Here is a 17,249-nt window from a genome sequence, read left to right as displayed (position 1 = left end):
TTTTAGCATTATTGCTAGAAATCATCAGTTAAGTTAGCTAATCAACCTGGTTAGCAATGTTAGTTTAAGTTAGCATTGTTACCATAGTTAGCATTACTAGCATAGTTAGCATTTTTAGCATAACTGCTAGAAATCATTAGCTAAGTTAGCTAATCAACCTGGTTAGAACTGTGAGCATAGTTAGCATAGTTAACATTTTTACCATAACTGCATGAAATCAGTAGCTAAGTTAACCAATCAACCTGGTTATCATTGTTACCATAGTTAACATTTTAACATGAATAGAAATCATTAGTTAAATTAGAACTGGAATGTTTCAGCTTTAAACTGTCTACCTTCACACTATCAACTCTCTGTAAACTATGCAACTACCATGTTTACCCTAGCTACACCTTAGTAACCATATAGTAACCATATCTACATTATCTATCTATTTTTGCATTTTCATGCACTGGTAATTCCTTGGAATTGCATTTCTAGTTATAGTGCATGAAAATGCACTATACTGTTATTCCAAGTCTTCTTATTATTATTAAACTTCTTCTTCTAACGCAGCCAATTCAGCTTCAACCGTTTAACGTAGAAACTTCATTCAAACGTTGTTGCGTAGGTCTTGCTTATGCCATGCCTGCTTTGTATTTTTCAACTTTGTAACTTTTATACTTTTTAAACTATTAGTTAAAAACTATTACAATTTCCCCCATAGACTTAACATTGCTCATTATGACATCACGGCAGCAATTAGAATCTTAGGCCAGGTGGCCAGCCACCTGGGCACCAACTGTCAGTTTCTCTGGCTTTAAGCATACAGTCTCTCAGAAGACTACATATCCTGTTAACTGTTTCCTCTGTCCACAACTGTTTCAAAATAAAAGTCCTCACTGCAATAATACACTATTAAATCATTTAACCATTGAAACTACTCAACTATTGAACTGTTCAACCATTCCAACTGTCAGTTATCATCCACTATGCCTCCAGTCAACTACATGAAACCGCCATGTACCTAGCAACCAACATAGCAACCATTAAAATTAAGCGTTTATGACCGTTTCCATAGCAACCAACATGATTATACTGCAGTAACTTCTTGTGTCCTGATAGTGGCCACCATGGATACCCTAGCAACAAATGTTTCAAAATAAAAGTCCTCACTAGCAAGTTAGCTAGTTAGCATTGTTAGCATAGTTAGCATTTTTAGCATAACTGCAAAAAATCATCAACTAAGTTAGCTAATCAACCTGGTTAGCATTGTTAGCAAATTTAGCATTGTTAGCATAGTTAGCATTTTTAGCATTACTGCTAGAAATCATCGGTTAAGTTAGCTAATCAACCTGGTTAGCATTGTTAGTAAAGTTAGCATTGCTAGCATAATAAGCATTTTTAGCGTAACTGCTAGAAATCATTAGCTAAGTTAGCTAATCAACATTTTAACATGAATAGAAATCATTAGTTAAGTTAGAACTGGAACGTTTCATCTTTAAACTGTCTACCTTCACACTATCAACTCTCTGTAAACTATGCAACCACCATGTTTACCCTAGCTACACCTTAGTAGCCATATCTACATTATCTATCTATTTTTGCATTTTCATGCACTGGTAATTCCTTGGAATTGCATTTCTAGTTATTATTATTCTTCTTCTAACGCACGCAATTCAGCTTCAACCGTTTAACGTAGAAACTTCATTCAAACGTTGTTGCGTAGGTCTTGCTTATGCCATGCCTGCTTTGTATTTTTCAACTTTGTAACTTTTATACTTTTTAAACTATCAGTTAAAAACTATTACAATTTCCCCCATAGACTTAACATTGCTCATTATGACATCACGGCAGCAATTAGAATCTTAGGCCAGGTGGCCGGCCACCTGGGCACCAACTGTCAGTTTCTCTGGCTTTAAGCATACAGTCTCTCAGAAGACTACATATCCTGTTAACTGTTTACTCTGTCCACAACTGTTTCAAAATAAAAGTCCTCACTGCAATAATACACTATTAAATCATTTAACCATTGAAACTACTCAACTATTGAACTGTTCAACCATTCCAACTGTCAGTTATCATCCACTATGCCTCCAGTCAACTACATGAAACCTCCATGTACCTAGCAACCAACATAGCAACCATTAAAATTAAGCGTTTATGACCGTTTCCATAGCAACCAACATGATTATACTGCAGTAACTTCTTGTTTCCTGATAGTGGCCACCATGGATACCCTAGCAACAAATGTTTCAAAATAAAAGTCCTCACTAGCAAGTTAGCTAGTTAGCATGGTTAGCATTGTTTAAATTAATCATATTCTGTTCCCCTGTATCCTCTGCGCACAACAGTATCAAAATAAGTCCTCCTAATTCCATCCAACTTTATATCCATTCAACTTCTTCAAACCATTCACTCATCCACCCATTCTAAACAGTCTGCCTATCAACATCAATTAGACGCTCTACATTCAACTTTTAAACAATCTACTCTGTCTCAGGCTGGCTCTCTTAAGACTAGCCAGTTAAATTGATTACACCTGTATCTGTATCCACTACTCTCAGTAGAGAGCTGTCTCTCCATTCTACAAGAATATAAGGCACATTCCATCCAACATTCTATCCATTCATTTTCTTCAGACCATTCACTCATCCACCCATTAAACTGTCTATCAACATCTATTAAACAATCTGTCTATCAACATCCATTAAACTCTCTGTCTATCAACATTAATTAGACTATCTACATTCAACTTTTAAATGATTTACTCTGTCTCAGGCTTTAAGAGTACACTCTGGCTCTCTTAAGACTAGCCAGTTAAATTGATTACACCTGTATCAACTACTCTCAGATAGCTGTATCAGTGTCTCTCTTAACAAGAATATAAGGCACATTCCATCCAACCTTCTATCCATTCATCTTCTTCAGACCATTCACTCATCCACCCATTAAACTGTCAATCAATATCTATTAAACAATCTGCCTATCAACATCCATTAAACATTCTGTCTATCAACATTAATTAGACTATCTACATACAACTTTTAAAGTATTTACTGTGGGTCCCTCTCAAGCAGCGTTTATATGTCCTCCCTCGCTCCTCGATCCTCAATGATCTACATAAAGAAAGATAGAAGAAGGGCTAGACTATCCCATTGTTGCCGCTCCATCATTCTTTATGTAGATCAGTGAGGAGCGAGAGAGGACGCGTAAACGCTATATGAGAGGCACCTTCTGTCTCAGGCTTTAAGCATACAATCTCATTAAGACTACAGATCCTGTTTCACTACTTCCTCTGTCCACAACTGTTTCAAAATAAAGGTCCTCACTGCAATAATACACTATTAAATCATTTAACCACTGAAACTACTCAACTATTGAACTGTTCAACCATTCCAATTGTCAGTTATCATCCACTATGCCTCCAGTCAACTACATGAAACCTCCATGTACCTAGCAACCAACATAGCCACCATTAAAATTAAGTGTTTATGACCGTTTCCATAGCAACCAACATGATTATACTGCAGTAACTTCTTGTTTCCTGATAGTGGCCACCATGGATACCCTAGCAACAAATGTTTCAAAATAAAAGTCCTCACTAGCAAGTTAGCTAGTTAGCATGGTTAGCATTGTTAGCATAGTTAGCATTTTTAACATAACTGCAAAAAATCATCAACTAAGTTAGCTAATCAACCTGGTTAGCATTGTTAGCAAATTTAGCATTGTTAGCATAGTTGGCATTTTTAGCATTACTGCTAGAAATCATCGGTTAAGTTAGCTAATCAACCTGGTTAGCATTGTTAGTAAAGTTAGCATTGCTAGCATAATAAACATTTTTAGCGTAACTGCTAGAAATCATTCGCTAATTTAGCTAATCAACATTTTAACATGAATAGAAATCATTAGTTAAGTTAGAACTGGAACGTTTCATCTTTAAACTGTCTACCTTCACACTATCAACTCTCTGTAAACTATGCAACCACCATGTTTACCCTAGCTACACCTTAGTAACCATATCTACATTATCTATCTATTTTTGCATTTTCATGCACTGGTAATTCCTTGGAATTGCATTTCTAGTTATATTATACTGTTCTTCCTAGGCTTCTTATTACAGTGCATGAAAATGCACTGTACTGTTCTTCCTCGGTCTTCTTCTTCTTCTTCTTCTTATTATTCTTCTTCTAACGCACGCAATTCAGCTTCAACCGCTTAACGTAGAAACTCCATTCAAATTTTGACGCGTAGGTCTTACTTACGCGATGTGGGCTTTGTATTTTTCAACTTTGTAACTTTTATACTTTTTAAACTATTAGTTAAAAACTATTACAATTTCCCCCATAGACTTAACATGGCTCATTATGACATCACGGCAGCAATTAGAATGTTACCCCAGCTGGTCAGCCACCTGGGCACCAACTGTCAGTTTCTCTCAGGCTTTACAATCTCTCTGAAGACTTCTGTTCTGTTCCCCTGTATCCTCTGCGCACAACAGTATCAAAATAAGTCCTCCTAATTCCATTCAACTTTATATCCATTCATCTTCTTCAAACCATTCACTCATCCACCCATTCTAAACAGTCTGCCTACCAACATCAATTAGACGCTCTACATTCAACTTTTAAACAATCTACTCTGTCTCAGGCTGACTAGCCAGTTAAATTGATTACACCTGTATCTGTATCCACTACTCTCAGTAGAGAGCTGTGTCTCTCCATTCTACAAGAATATAAGGCACATTCCATCCAACATTCTATCCATTCATCTTCTTCAGACCATTCACTCATCCACCCATTAAACTGTCTATCAACATCTATTAAACAATCTGTCTATCAACATCCATTAAACTCTCTGTCTATCAACATTAATTAGACTATCTACATTCAACTTTTGAATTATTTACTCTGTCTCAGGCTTTAAGAGTAGGCTACTCTGGCTCTCTTAAGACTAGCCAGTTAAATTGATTACACCTGTGTCAACTACTCTCAGAGAGCTGTATCAGTGTCTCTCTTAACAAGAATATAAGGCACATTCCATCCAACCTTCTATCCATTCATCTTCTTCAGACCATTCACTCATCCACCCATTAAACTGTCAATCAATATCTATTAAACAATCTGCCTATCAACATCCATTAAACATTCTGTCTATCAACATTAATTAGACTATCTACATACAACTTTTAAAGTATTTACTGTGGGTCCCTCTCAAGCAGCGTTTATATGTCCTCCCTCGCTCCTCGATCCTCAATGATCTACATAAAGAAAGATAGAAGAAGGGCTAGACTATCCCATTGTTGCCGCTCCATCATTCTTTATGTAGATCAGTGAGGAGCGAGAGAGGACGCGTAAACGCTATATGAGAGGCACCTTCTGTCTTAGGCGTTAAGCATACAATCTCATTAAGACTACAGATCCTGTTTCACTACGTCCTCTGTCCACAACTGTTTCAAAATAAAGGTCCTCACTGCAATAATACACTATTAAATCATTTAACCATTGAAACTACTCAACTATTGAACTGTTCAACCATTCCAACTGTCAGTTATCATCCACTATGCCTCCAGTCAACTACATGAAACCTCCATGTACCTAGCAACCAACATAGCAACCATTAAAATTAAGTGTTTATGACTGTTTCCATAGCAACCAACATGATTATACTGCAGTAACTTCTTGTTTCCTGATAGTGGCCACCATGGATACCCTAGCAACAAATGTTTCAAAATAAAAGTCCTCACTAGCAAGTTAGCTAGTTAGCATGGTTAGCATTGTTAGCATAGTTAACATTTTTAGTATAACTGCAAAAAATCATCAACTAAGTTAGCTAATCAACCTGGTTAGCATTGTTAGCAAATTTAGCATTGTTAGCATAGTTAGCATTTTTAGCATTACTGCTAGAAATCATCGGTTAAGTTAGCTAATCAACCTGGTTAGCATTGTTAGTAAAGTTAGCATTGCTAGCATAATAAGCATTTTTAGCGTAACTGCTAGAAATCATTAGCTAAGTTAGCTAATCAACATTTTAACATGAATAGAAATCATTACTTAAGTTAGAACTGGAACGTTTCATCTTTAAAACGTCTACCTTCACACTATCAACTCTCTGTAAACTATGCAACCACCATGTTTACCCTAGCTACACCTTAGTAACCATATCTACATTATCTATCTATTTTTGCATTTTCATGCACTGGTAATTCCTTGGAATTGCATTTCTAGTTATTATTACAGTGCATGAAAATGCACTGTACTGTTCTTCCTAGGATTTTTATTATTATTATTATTATATTATACTGTATATTATTATATTATTATATTATACTGTTCTTCCTAGGCTTCTTATTATTATTACAGTGCATGAAAATGCACTGTACTGTTCTTCCTAGGCTTCTTCTTATAGTTCTTCTTCTTCTATCGCAGTCAATTCAGCTTCAACCGTTTAACGTAGAAACTCCATTCAAACTTTGCCGCGTAGGTCTTACTTACGCGATGTGGGCTTTGTATTTTTAGGGCCCGAGCACCGAGGTGCGGCCGCTGTAGCAGCAGCTGCACCATAGGTGCACGGCCCTATTGTTTTTGCTCAGATTATTATTATTATTATTATTATTATTATTATTACTATTATTATTCTCTCTTCCTCTTAGCCATGCAGCCTTTTTTCACCAACTTGGCATGCTCCAAAACTCTTGTAATTTGGCAGCTACATGTGGAATTACGGTCGCTACTCAGAGACAGAGCTCTAGCCTAGGGTGTGGCTCAGGGACGGTCTGTTGTGCTTGACGAAAATTAAACAAATTTGGTGGGCATGTGTGTTCTATTAATCTGAACAACTTTTACATTGAGACTACATAGTGAATCTTAGACAAATTTGAGTTATGATTATCACTATGAATTTTGCACATCATGTATTTTGAAACTAGACGGTTTATCAAAATCATGTAATATGGGCAGTAAAATGATCTGGAGGGGTTGCTCAAGAGAAATTGTGAACAGATTTTTGAATCTTTGAAGCATATTGAAATGGCAAAGGTTTGAATTATGGCGACTTATTAAAGAAACAGGAAGTTTGTGTTATAGGCAGAAAAAAGGTAATAATTTGGATGTAATTTCGCAGCTACATGTGGAATTGCTACTGCTAGTCAGAGACAGGGCTTTGACCTAAGGTGTGGCTTCGGGACTCTATAGCGCCTCCTAGCAGCGAGTTATCCGCCGTGGTTGACACAAACATTCACGAAAATGAACCAAATTTGGTGGGCTTGTGTGTTATTGCTATTGCTAGTCAGAGACAGAGCTCTGGCCTAGGGTGTGGCTTAGGGACTCTATAGCGCCACCTAGCAGATTGTGTGTTGTGGTTGACGCATACATTCACAAAAATGAACCAAATTTGGTGGTTTAGTGTGTTATTGCTGCCGCTACTGAAAGATAGAGCTCTGGCCTAGGGTGTGGCTTAAGGACTCTACAGCACCACCTAGTGTGTTGTCTGTTGTGGTTGACGTGTACATTCACGAAAATGAACCAAATTTAGTGGACTTCTTTCATATTGCTATCGCTAGTCAGAGCTCAGGCCTAGGGTGTGGCTTAGGGACTCTATAGCGCCACCTAGCGTGTTGTCTGTTGTGGTTGACACATACATTCACGAAAATTAACCAAATTTAGTGGGCATGTGTGTTGCTCATGCATATGCACACCAAACCACACATGTTGCTTTGTTAGATTCCTAAATGTCACGGGTCCGCACCGCAGGTGCTCGGGCCCGCCATCGCCGCTTGCAGCTATATTTCAACTTTGTAACTTTTATACTTTTTAAACTATTAGTTAAAAACTATTACAATTTCCCCCATAGACTTAATAGTGGCTGGTACCACCTGGTAGTCAACTGTCAGTTTCTCTGGCTTTAAGCATACAATCTCTGTGAAGACTACATATCCTGTTAAACTGTTTCCTCTGTCCACAACTGTTTCAAAATAAACGTCCTCACTGCAATAATACACTATCAAATAATTTAACCATTGAAACTATTCAACTATTTAACTGTTCAACCATTCCAACTGTCAGTTATCATCAACTATGCCTCCAGTAAACTATATGAAACCTCCATTTACCTAGCAACCAACATAGCAACCATTAAAATTAAGTGTTTATGACAGTTTCCATAGCAACCAACAAGATTATACTACAGTAACTTCTTTATTCCTGATAGTGGGCACCATGGATATTCTAGCAACTACTGTTTCAAAATAAAAGTCCTCACTGGCAAGTTAGCATGATTAGCATAGTTAGCAAAGTTTGCATTTTTAGCATAAATGCTAGAAATCATTAGCTAAGTTGGCTAATCAACCTGGTTAGCATTGTTGGCTTAGTTAGCATTGTTAGTGCTTTTAGCATAACTATTAGAAATCATCAACTAAGTTAGCTAATCAACCTGGTTAGCATTGTTAGCATTATTAGCATATTTGGCATTTTTAGCATAACTGCTAGAAATCATCAACTAAGCTAGCTAATCAACCTGGTTAGCATTATTAGCATAGTTAACATTGCTAGCATAATTAACATTTTTATCATAACTGCTAGAAATCATCAGTTAAGTTAGCTGATCAGCTGAAAATAAAATAAAAAAATCACTCAATATACAGTATAATGTGCATCCCTTTTTAAGGTTTGAAACTTACAGCAACACCAGGTTCTCCAGGGGGACCTGGATCTCCAGGGAAGCCAGAAGGACCCTGTGTGGAATGAATGGCAAACATAAATAGCTCTCAGTAATAAGAATTACACATTCAGATTACATTGAGATTGGGTTATGGTTGAAATGTACATACAGCATTTCCTTTTGAACCATCATCTCCTGATGGTCCCCGCAATCCAGGGGGTCCAGCAGGTCCAGGTGCACCTGCTTCTCCTTTCTCCCCTATTTCACCCCTGAGCCCCTGCACATGTCAGAAATTGGTGTTACATTTTATTTAAACTCAACTGCTCCTATATGCCTAATCAAATAAAAACTAAACAATCAAATGCCCTGACCCCCATATAAAACATTTTATAAATCATATAAATAATTTCAATTAATTGAAAACATTATTTTTCTGAATTTCTAAAACTACACAGTAATTAGTGACAATGCCATTTTGACAGTGGCGATTACCAGTTATATGCGAAATAAAAACAAAATAAATAAAAAACAAAAGGGGAACAAAATTGTTGGGGAAAAGAAGCAACTATGAACTATCATCAACTATCATTAACTATGAACTATCATTTGCCTGCTTTCCTCACCAACTAGCCAGATGTATCCTGAAACAAATAATTGAAACCTGAACAAATAACTGATCACTGTTTAACTGGAACTTCTCCATAAGTCTTCCAAAAATAGTATGCCATCATTTTCCCTTCCTTGGCTTGACCATTTTTATACTTTTCTAGACCAAATGTTGGCAAACTAAGGCCCACAGGCCACACACAATCCATTATGCAGTTTCGCCCGGCCGATCAACAAAGCACGTCACAGAGCCCAGCTCACTGAACACTTACAGTATGAACTCTGTCTTATGAACTACATGACAACAAACTTTGATGCACAGGCAAAAATGGGTGAACAGTAGCAATGTCCTCTCTCAATTACAATCAAATCAAACACTTAATGGTAATGGTTTGTTTCCTTCACTCCTTAATAAATAGGTGTCATATATATGTAGGCCTTGTGACTCTGCCTGTCCATTTTTAAATCCCAATGTGGTCCTTGAGCCAAAAAGTTTGCCCACCCGTGTTCTAGACTATTATTCAGATAAGCATCCACATACTGGTATTCCAGTCTCTCCAGAGGGTCCAGGGTTTCCAGCTTCACCAGTCTCTCCCTGGAGGCATTGAAACAGGATTACTCAAAAACTACTGATTTTCAAAGAACTTGGTGAAGAGATGGCACATTGGACATGGTGACAGATTTTCAAGAACATTCATGCATTAATCCTATACTTAGAAGTCAAGAAGAAATGTGAAAAATGTAGCCTCTTTATCTAAACAAAGTGGTACGTAAGCGTAAATATCATATCAGCACCAACATTTTGACATGAATATGAAATCAATCTGCCACAATACACGTTCACAGGGTTTTATATCTCTTCAAACTCCTCAAATTAAATCAGAATTTGGTAAATTAGCTTTTACATTTTTTGCATCTAATAAATGGAACAAATTCCAAGAATTATTCAAATTAGATAGGTTTGTGTCACTAGACCATTTCAAAGGTATGATTGATGATATGGCTGTTGTAAAATGTTCTTGCTTTGACTAATATTTAGACCTTTTATTTTATTATTATTATTATTATTATTATTATTATTTATACATACTTTTCCCTCTTCTCTTCTCTCTTTTTTCATTATTATTGCTTTATAAATTGTTTATGTATTATTTTTCTTATTCTTGTTTTATTATTTTGATTATTGTTGTTATATGTTTTGTGACTCAGGGCATTGCTGTAAAAGAGCTTGATGCTCAGTCAATTTTCCCTGAATAAAAAACGGTTGATGATGATGATGATTTTAGTGGGTCCATCCCTTCATTCCTTGAGACAGTGAAATAAAGCATTAGGTCCAATATTTCTATATGTGGTTTTAACATCCTGCCTTTCTCATTAGTACTGTAGGACACTTTGACCCTAAAAGTACGCTCCTACTTCATGACCCTACATGATATCTGTCACAACCATGGATAATGTAACTTTACATTCACACCGGCGCCGACTTGAGCTTCCAAAGATTCCGGAAGTCATTAATTTTCAATGGAAGCCGGCTTCTCTCAGCTGCCAGCAGCAACCAATCCGTCGGCGTCGCGTTTTGGGCGTCTTGAGCGACTAGAGAAAGTTGAAAGTGGCTCAACTTTATGGTAATGAGCTATGATGCGGTTCAGCGACCAAATGACCAGCAACGAACATAGAATGCTACTACGTCAGAGCGGCCAAAGCAACCAAGCTTCCCACGGCGTCCTTGACAGGGCGTCCAGAGCAATCTTGGAAGCTCAAGTCGCCGGCGGTGTGTACGTACAGTAAGGCAGGGCACAATATTTTGTGGTGGCCCTTGAAGTGTAATGTTGATATGTGAGCAAATACACTTTATTGCTAAAAGTATTGGGTCACTTGCCTTGACCCCCCTAATGACTTAAATGACATCTCATTCTTAATCCATAGGGCTTAATATGACGTTGGTCCACCCTTTGCAGCTATAACAGCTTCGACTTTTCTGGGAAGGCTTTCCATACGGTTTAGGAGTGTGTTTATGGGATTGTTTGGCTATTCTTCCAGAAGCGCATTTGTGACTGTGCAACATGACTGTTTGGTGTGGATGAGCTTGACTAGCCTGCACAGAGTGCTGACTTCAACCCGATAGAACACCTTTGGGATGAATTAGAACAGAGGCTGAGAGCCAGTAGCCTCGTCCAACATCAGTGTGTGACCTCACAAATGCGCTTCTGGAACAGCGGAGGTACAGTGGTAAAACATTTTGTGTGATGTCTGTACCTACATACGCCAATATGTGTGCATATAAATAATGTTCTGTGTGGTGCGTTGACGTTTTACTGTGTATTATGCAAAGACTTTATATTTGTGCCTTGCTTCATTACCCAGCGCTCATCACCAACACGTTGACGTGTGCCAAATCCAAGTTGTTCTCCTCAAAGCATGAAGCATTTTTGGTGCATGAAATCTCACCGGTTCATAGCTACTGGAGTCAGTTTAAAAGTTTAAAGCAACACTAAAGCACTTCTCCTCTGTCACACTCACGCTATTTATTTATCCAGCAAATACTAATGTACACTGACAAGGTAGAGTATGTTGCATGATTTTATGAAAGTATGATGGATTGTGACATTGAAGCAAGTGAAATTTGTAGTTCTTATGTCTCATTTCATAGCTTTAACCATGGTGGCAAAACCACTAGTCCTGTTCTCTAGCATCTCTCGCTCGCTCGCAAGTCCTGCAGCCACTGCACCTCAGCCAATTGCACGTACAGATGGTACGGGTTGAGAATGCTCCTCTCTTTGCCGCACATCGGGAATCCCGAAGGTTCGGGACTTTGTAATTAAAACTGCAACCGCAAGGGGGCAACATAAGACCGCCCTAATAACATGAAGGTTCGGCTCCTGCCGGACAACACGGAAAAACCCGAAGACACCGCGCTGGTGACAAGTGGAGAAAAGAGACATGACGCTCCGCATGTCAGATTGCAGTTGCAGAGTTTTGGAATGTTTTACAGCCTACCTCACAGCTCTCTCACGCGACGTAGCCTATAACTCAGTCTGTCCAGCAGACATGCCAGAGCAACGTTTTGGTCAATGGAGAGGGAGAGAAATGCTCCGCATATCTGTCTCATTTAATCATTAAAATGAAGGTGATGACTGGCGAAATTAATCAAACGACATTTCAATAAACCATTGTTGAAATTAATGAAAATTATCTTAGAAAATCGCCTATAGGCCTATCAGAAGGAAATAGCCTTCAATTCAACCTGAAAGACTCGATAGGCAACCTTAGATTAACTCATTAATTCATTACGGTTACAAGACCGCATTTCCGTGAATAGGCTATTATTGTCAAGGCGAAGACGAAAGAGATGGACAAGATGGACATTTAGGCTACATTTACATGCTAGGAATACTTAGAAATGTGCATAGGCTATTTTAAAATGGAGGCATGTTCATTTTAACCGGCGACACTGGGTAGCCTACATGTACCCAGCACTTGTTATCACAGATTTTGTCCCCACCACTTTTGACAACTGAAAATAAAATGTATTTAACAGAAATATCTTTAATACATGCCTATGCTTGTCACTTTACTTATTAACCCTAGGCTACATGCATGGAGAAGATCGCGCATTTTGTAACATTGTAACAATGGATGGTCAGATATGCGATAGGGCAGTGAGGGTGATTCATTGTAACCATCGACTAGTAGGCCTAGCTCCGCTAAATAAGTTTCTAGCTACTTATGTATCGTATGCATGTTCATGTTGATTCAGAGATAGACATAGACTACCGTAGGCTGCTGTGCGTCAAGCTATATGACAGCATTTTATCATGTGGTGAATTAATAACTAACGTCAGTTTAACATGTCAGAACTTTTGATCAGCGTTCAAGTGCATGCCGCGAATGGCGCAACTGGTTAAGGCATATGCACCGTAAGCCAGCGACCGGGGTTCAAAACCCACTTTACGAACCTCTCCGAAACCCATCAAGACAAAAGGCATCGTTTTATTAAAAAAATGAAAGATTTTCTCAGTTTTGCGAATTTTTTTATGTTTGCGATGTCTGCTGAAAAGAAAAGTTAATATGTGGATTCGTGGTTCAGCGCACACTCACACATTTTTACATGTACATAGTGTCGGGCTCAAGTGTCTGTCGGGAGAGAAGGGGGGAGGGTAGCAGTCGTCCTCAATGCCGCATATAGGTAGGCTATAATGTAGTGAACTGGTTAGACGAGTGTGGGGGAGGGGGAATGATCGCACAAGACAATTGCTCTTCATGAAATGGATCTCACAGACGGCTGTCGATTTTCTCTCTCTTTCTCTGGGTTGGGAGCATCGCCTGGCTGTGTCAGCAGACTGCCATACAGTCGGTCTCGAGGGGTTAAATAGCGCACGTTACTTGAATTTTTATCTGAAGAAGACCACACAGTCGAAATGTCATTCCCTTGTGCTAAAGAAAAGAAAATAAAATCAAAAAAGAAGGATTTCAAGTGTGCGAACCTTTTTCCAATTTTTATGATTTACTCTTGTTCTGCACCTTGACCGGGGATGTGCACAAACTTTTTTACTACACTTGAATTTTAAACCAGCTCTTCTCTTATCAGTAGCCTATATCCTACAGCCATACTTTAATAATCAGATGTTATGCTCATTTTTGTAGGCTACACCTCACCGGCAAGCACGCACGCAAATGCTGGTTTTGCACATCTACAATATAGGCTAATTGGCCAGGCTTTATATAATAGGCTTAGGACTGTATTTTGCCTTCGTGCAACTTTAGTTGTGCTCAATCTAAATTATTGTCAGTAAGGATAGGTCATATTACCAAATGGCAAACCTAGAAAATTATTTAGGATATAGAGCCGTGTCCATTACGCACTACAGTTATTTTTTAGGCTATTGTTTTATTTGAGTGTTTTTGTCTACCATGGCATACCGATATTTAGCAAACACATGTATTTCCAGCTCTCAAAACCGATGAGGTCCAGATCGCAGTGGCCTCATAGCTGCCTACAGCCATGCATAGTAAGCCTAATGACAGCCTTGCCAAATAAGTCATCAGTCACACACCCCTAATCGCGGGGTTGACCTGTTCCTTTCACACTGAGCCCCGATGAAAACAACCCCCTTGGCGGAGATAATAATTAGGCCTATCAAATTAAAAGCACACTACGACAGGTATACTTGTGTGATCACACAACACAAGAGAGCATTTAGCGATGGGACAGTTGTGAATGAGTGCTTAACCAGGGTTTCCCCCAGAAAATTTGTTAGTTAAGGCGGTGTCTGTCCAGGGGAAGGGGGCGTCGCCGTAGCGTCCCCGCCGCATCGCCGCCACTGTCCTACGATGGGGGGGGGGGGGGGGGGGGGGGGAGGGGTCGAGACCGTTGGTTTAACTGCAGCCGAGACCGAGTGACAACGACCGAGTCTTTTAGGAAGCAAGTTGGAGTCGAATCCGAGTCTTAAAGGAGTCAAGGCCGCATCAAGACCAACCAAAGAAAGAGGTTTTCATAATTTACATCACCAAGGATCATATAACAGTTCAATTCCCAAAGGGTAGAGAGGGGATTGTTGGCTACAGGAGCAGTCTAGCACACACTTGTCTAAATAACTTCTTTTCTGATTTACTTTAAGACAAGGAGGTCAGCTGAAGTAAAAATTGAGTAGGCTGTCAGCATTTCATTAATGTTGAAAATGTTGAATTTTGACAGTAATGACAGCAATATACCTGGATTTCACATTCATTGTATCAGATTTAATTGTATCAGCAACCAATTAAACATCATTAACACAATTTAGACAATATTATACCTTAAAAGTGTAAGTTTACAACTCCAATACAGGGCCTTTTGTATCTTTCAAAACATTTGCACTGCTCAGCATAGCACCATAGGATATATTTTAAAGCCAGTCAATATTATAATATTCTATTAAAACCAAGAATATTTGTAATGGTGGATATTTTAGAATATACCATGAAATAAAGATGAAACTGTATGAAAATGTAACATTGCGACTGTATGGTAAAGTTAGTGAATTGTGATTTAGTAGCCTAAAGCTGCAATTCTTTGATTGAAAAGTTTTGAAGAAATCCAAGGCACTCTTCGTCTTCATTAAAAAGCTTTTAATTAAATTAGAGCTAGTTCATAATTGAACAGTTTGCCTAATTCTTTGATTGAAGCTGTATATTGTGCGTGCCTGTTGCTCATATAGCATAAGAGAGCCGGAACGTTTTTAATGCTTTTTAAAACATAATTAGCGAGATCGTACCGCATTGAACGCTAATATTTTGTCACTAGCACCCAAATCTGTCATCTGTCAAATACAGTTGCATGTTCAGCTCTGAACAAAAACATTCAGGAATTATTTCTACAAAACGAAACGTGCGTCCCGCCCGGTCGGGATGAATGAAACGGGAGACAAGAGGCTACAGTTTAAAGTTTAAACTAGCCTGTGTAAACCTCACAATTTCAGTATTTTACAACACGTGAATGAATAGCCGTCACAAGTTGTTGTTAGCTGTAGGCTAGATGGCACAAGTGTTTGTCACATTACAAGATGCAGTGGGCTATGCATTCATAGTAGACGAGTGATAAAAAAAAGTGTTGCGCTTTATCTTTTATGCCGCTCATCCCACACATTTGGTAGATTCAACGGAGAACCATTCCTGTGAGAGTCGTCAAATCTAGCTAGGTTTAGGCTATTTGTGTTCGCAGTCACTCTGAGATATGCGTGGCAGTGGCACCTGACCTGATATCAAATACTCATGCTGTATGAGCGCGTCGCCTGAGCGCATAGGCCAACTCGATTTGAAAAAAGTTTATTTTTTGTATGCGTTCTTCTACAGAGAAGGGAGACTAGCGGCTACGGTTTGGAATGACAGGGAGAAAACATGACAGAGTAATACGGCGAATATCACTATACATAATATATTTATTTATTTATTTATTTATTGAAGACGCTAGTTAAGGCGGCAGCCCTGTGTTGTTAAGGCGGCCGCCTTAGCAGGAAAGCGCTGCGGGAAACCCTGGCTTAACACCCTGGAGTCTAAATAACCCCCGGGGGATTTGAAAAACTGTTCCAAACACACATCTCAATCTCTGCTTTTATCATATTATAGAAACACCATTTGGTAAGGGATAATGTATAGAACGGCGGTCATTATCGGAAAATAATTCCCGACAGGACGGACAGAACCCCGACGCGCAGCGGAGGGGTTTTGCTTCGTACTGAAGGGAATTATTTTCCGATAATGACCGGCGTTCTATACATTATCGCGCTTATTATATGGCTACTTGCCAAAACGAGAAAATAAACTTATCTCAATGTGTCTTTAGCAATGACTTGGCTACCGTTTCATGGCTTCCGCAACAACTAGCGGAGTGAACCCGTTGCCATTGGCAGCGGTCATTATACCTTCGGAGCGGTCATTATGCAAATATAACGGACCGGTAGAACGTTGAGAGGCCCATTCAAAGTGAATGGGAGCTCCCTCAACATTCTAGAGAGCCGTATAATAAAAACCTTTAATCAACTCGTTTTCAAATATATAGCCTATGTTTTAAGAGAATATGGCAATGATAATGGCACTTTGTAAAAACAATAAATTCTCATAATAACAGACACACCTAATTGTATGGCTCTATGTTTAAACACATCAAATTAGCAAGCATTTCCTCCCGATAGCAGCAACGTTTGCCATCTTTCCTGTCGGTCCGCGGTTGCTTGGTCAATTGCGCAGCAAATTATCAGATGAAGCACCGGACCTAATGTCACTCCATGTCTCGCGGACCAGCAGCAGTCTCCATGTTTCGCGGCCCATAGTTTGAGAAACGCTGCATTAAAGTGTCATTAGGTTGTAGGCTATATGTTTAGTGTTTTCTTTGTGTGTTTTTTCCATTGTAGTCTGTGTGCATTGAGTAGTTCCTTAAAAAACGGAACAAAGAGCGTCCCGTATCTGTTCAATACGGAAGAAGACTTTAACTATTACTTATATATTTCTTATAACGAAACGTGAAGCAA

General features: G+C 38.7%; 1 protein-coding gene across 1 annotated transcript in view; it reads right to left on the bottom strand.

Moving 5' to 3' along the window:
• Positions 1 to 17,249, bottom strand: part of LOC134077594 (collagen alpha-1(XI) chain-like) — a 270,154-nt gene that overhangs the window by 63,489 nt on the left and 189,416 nt on the right. The window contains exons 50-52 of the mRNA XM_062533297.1: positions 9,785 to 9,838; positions 8,807 to 8,914; positions 8,657 to 8,710 (exon numbers count right to left, since the gene is read on the bottom strand). Coding sequence (XP_062389281.1) covers positions 8,657 to 8,710; positions 8,807 to 8,914; positions 9,785 to 9,838 — 216 coding nt within the window. The remainder of the gene's footprint in view (positions 1 to 8,656; positions 8,711 to 8,806; positions 8,915 to 9,784; positions 9,839 to 17,249) is intronic.

The sequence above is a fragment of the Sardina pilchardus genome, chromosome 3 (genome assembly GCF_963854185.1).
Source record: "Sardina pilchardus chromosome 3, fSarPil1.1, whole genome shotgun sequence".
Taxonomy (NCBI): Eukaryota; Metazoa; Chordata; class Actinopteri; order Clupeiformes; family Clupeidae; genus Sardina; species Sardina pilchardus.
Note: the sequence above shows the minus strand (reverse complement) of the source record. Positions and strands in the feature narration are given on the sequence as shown.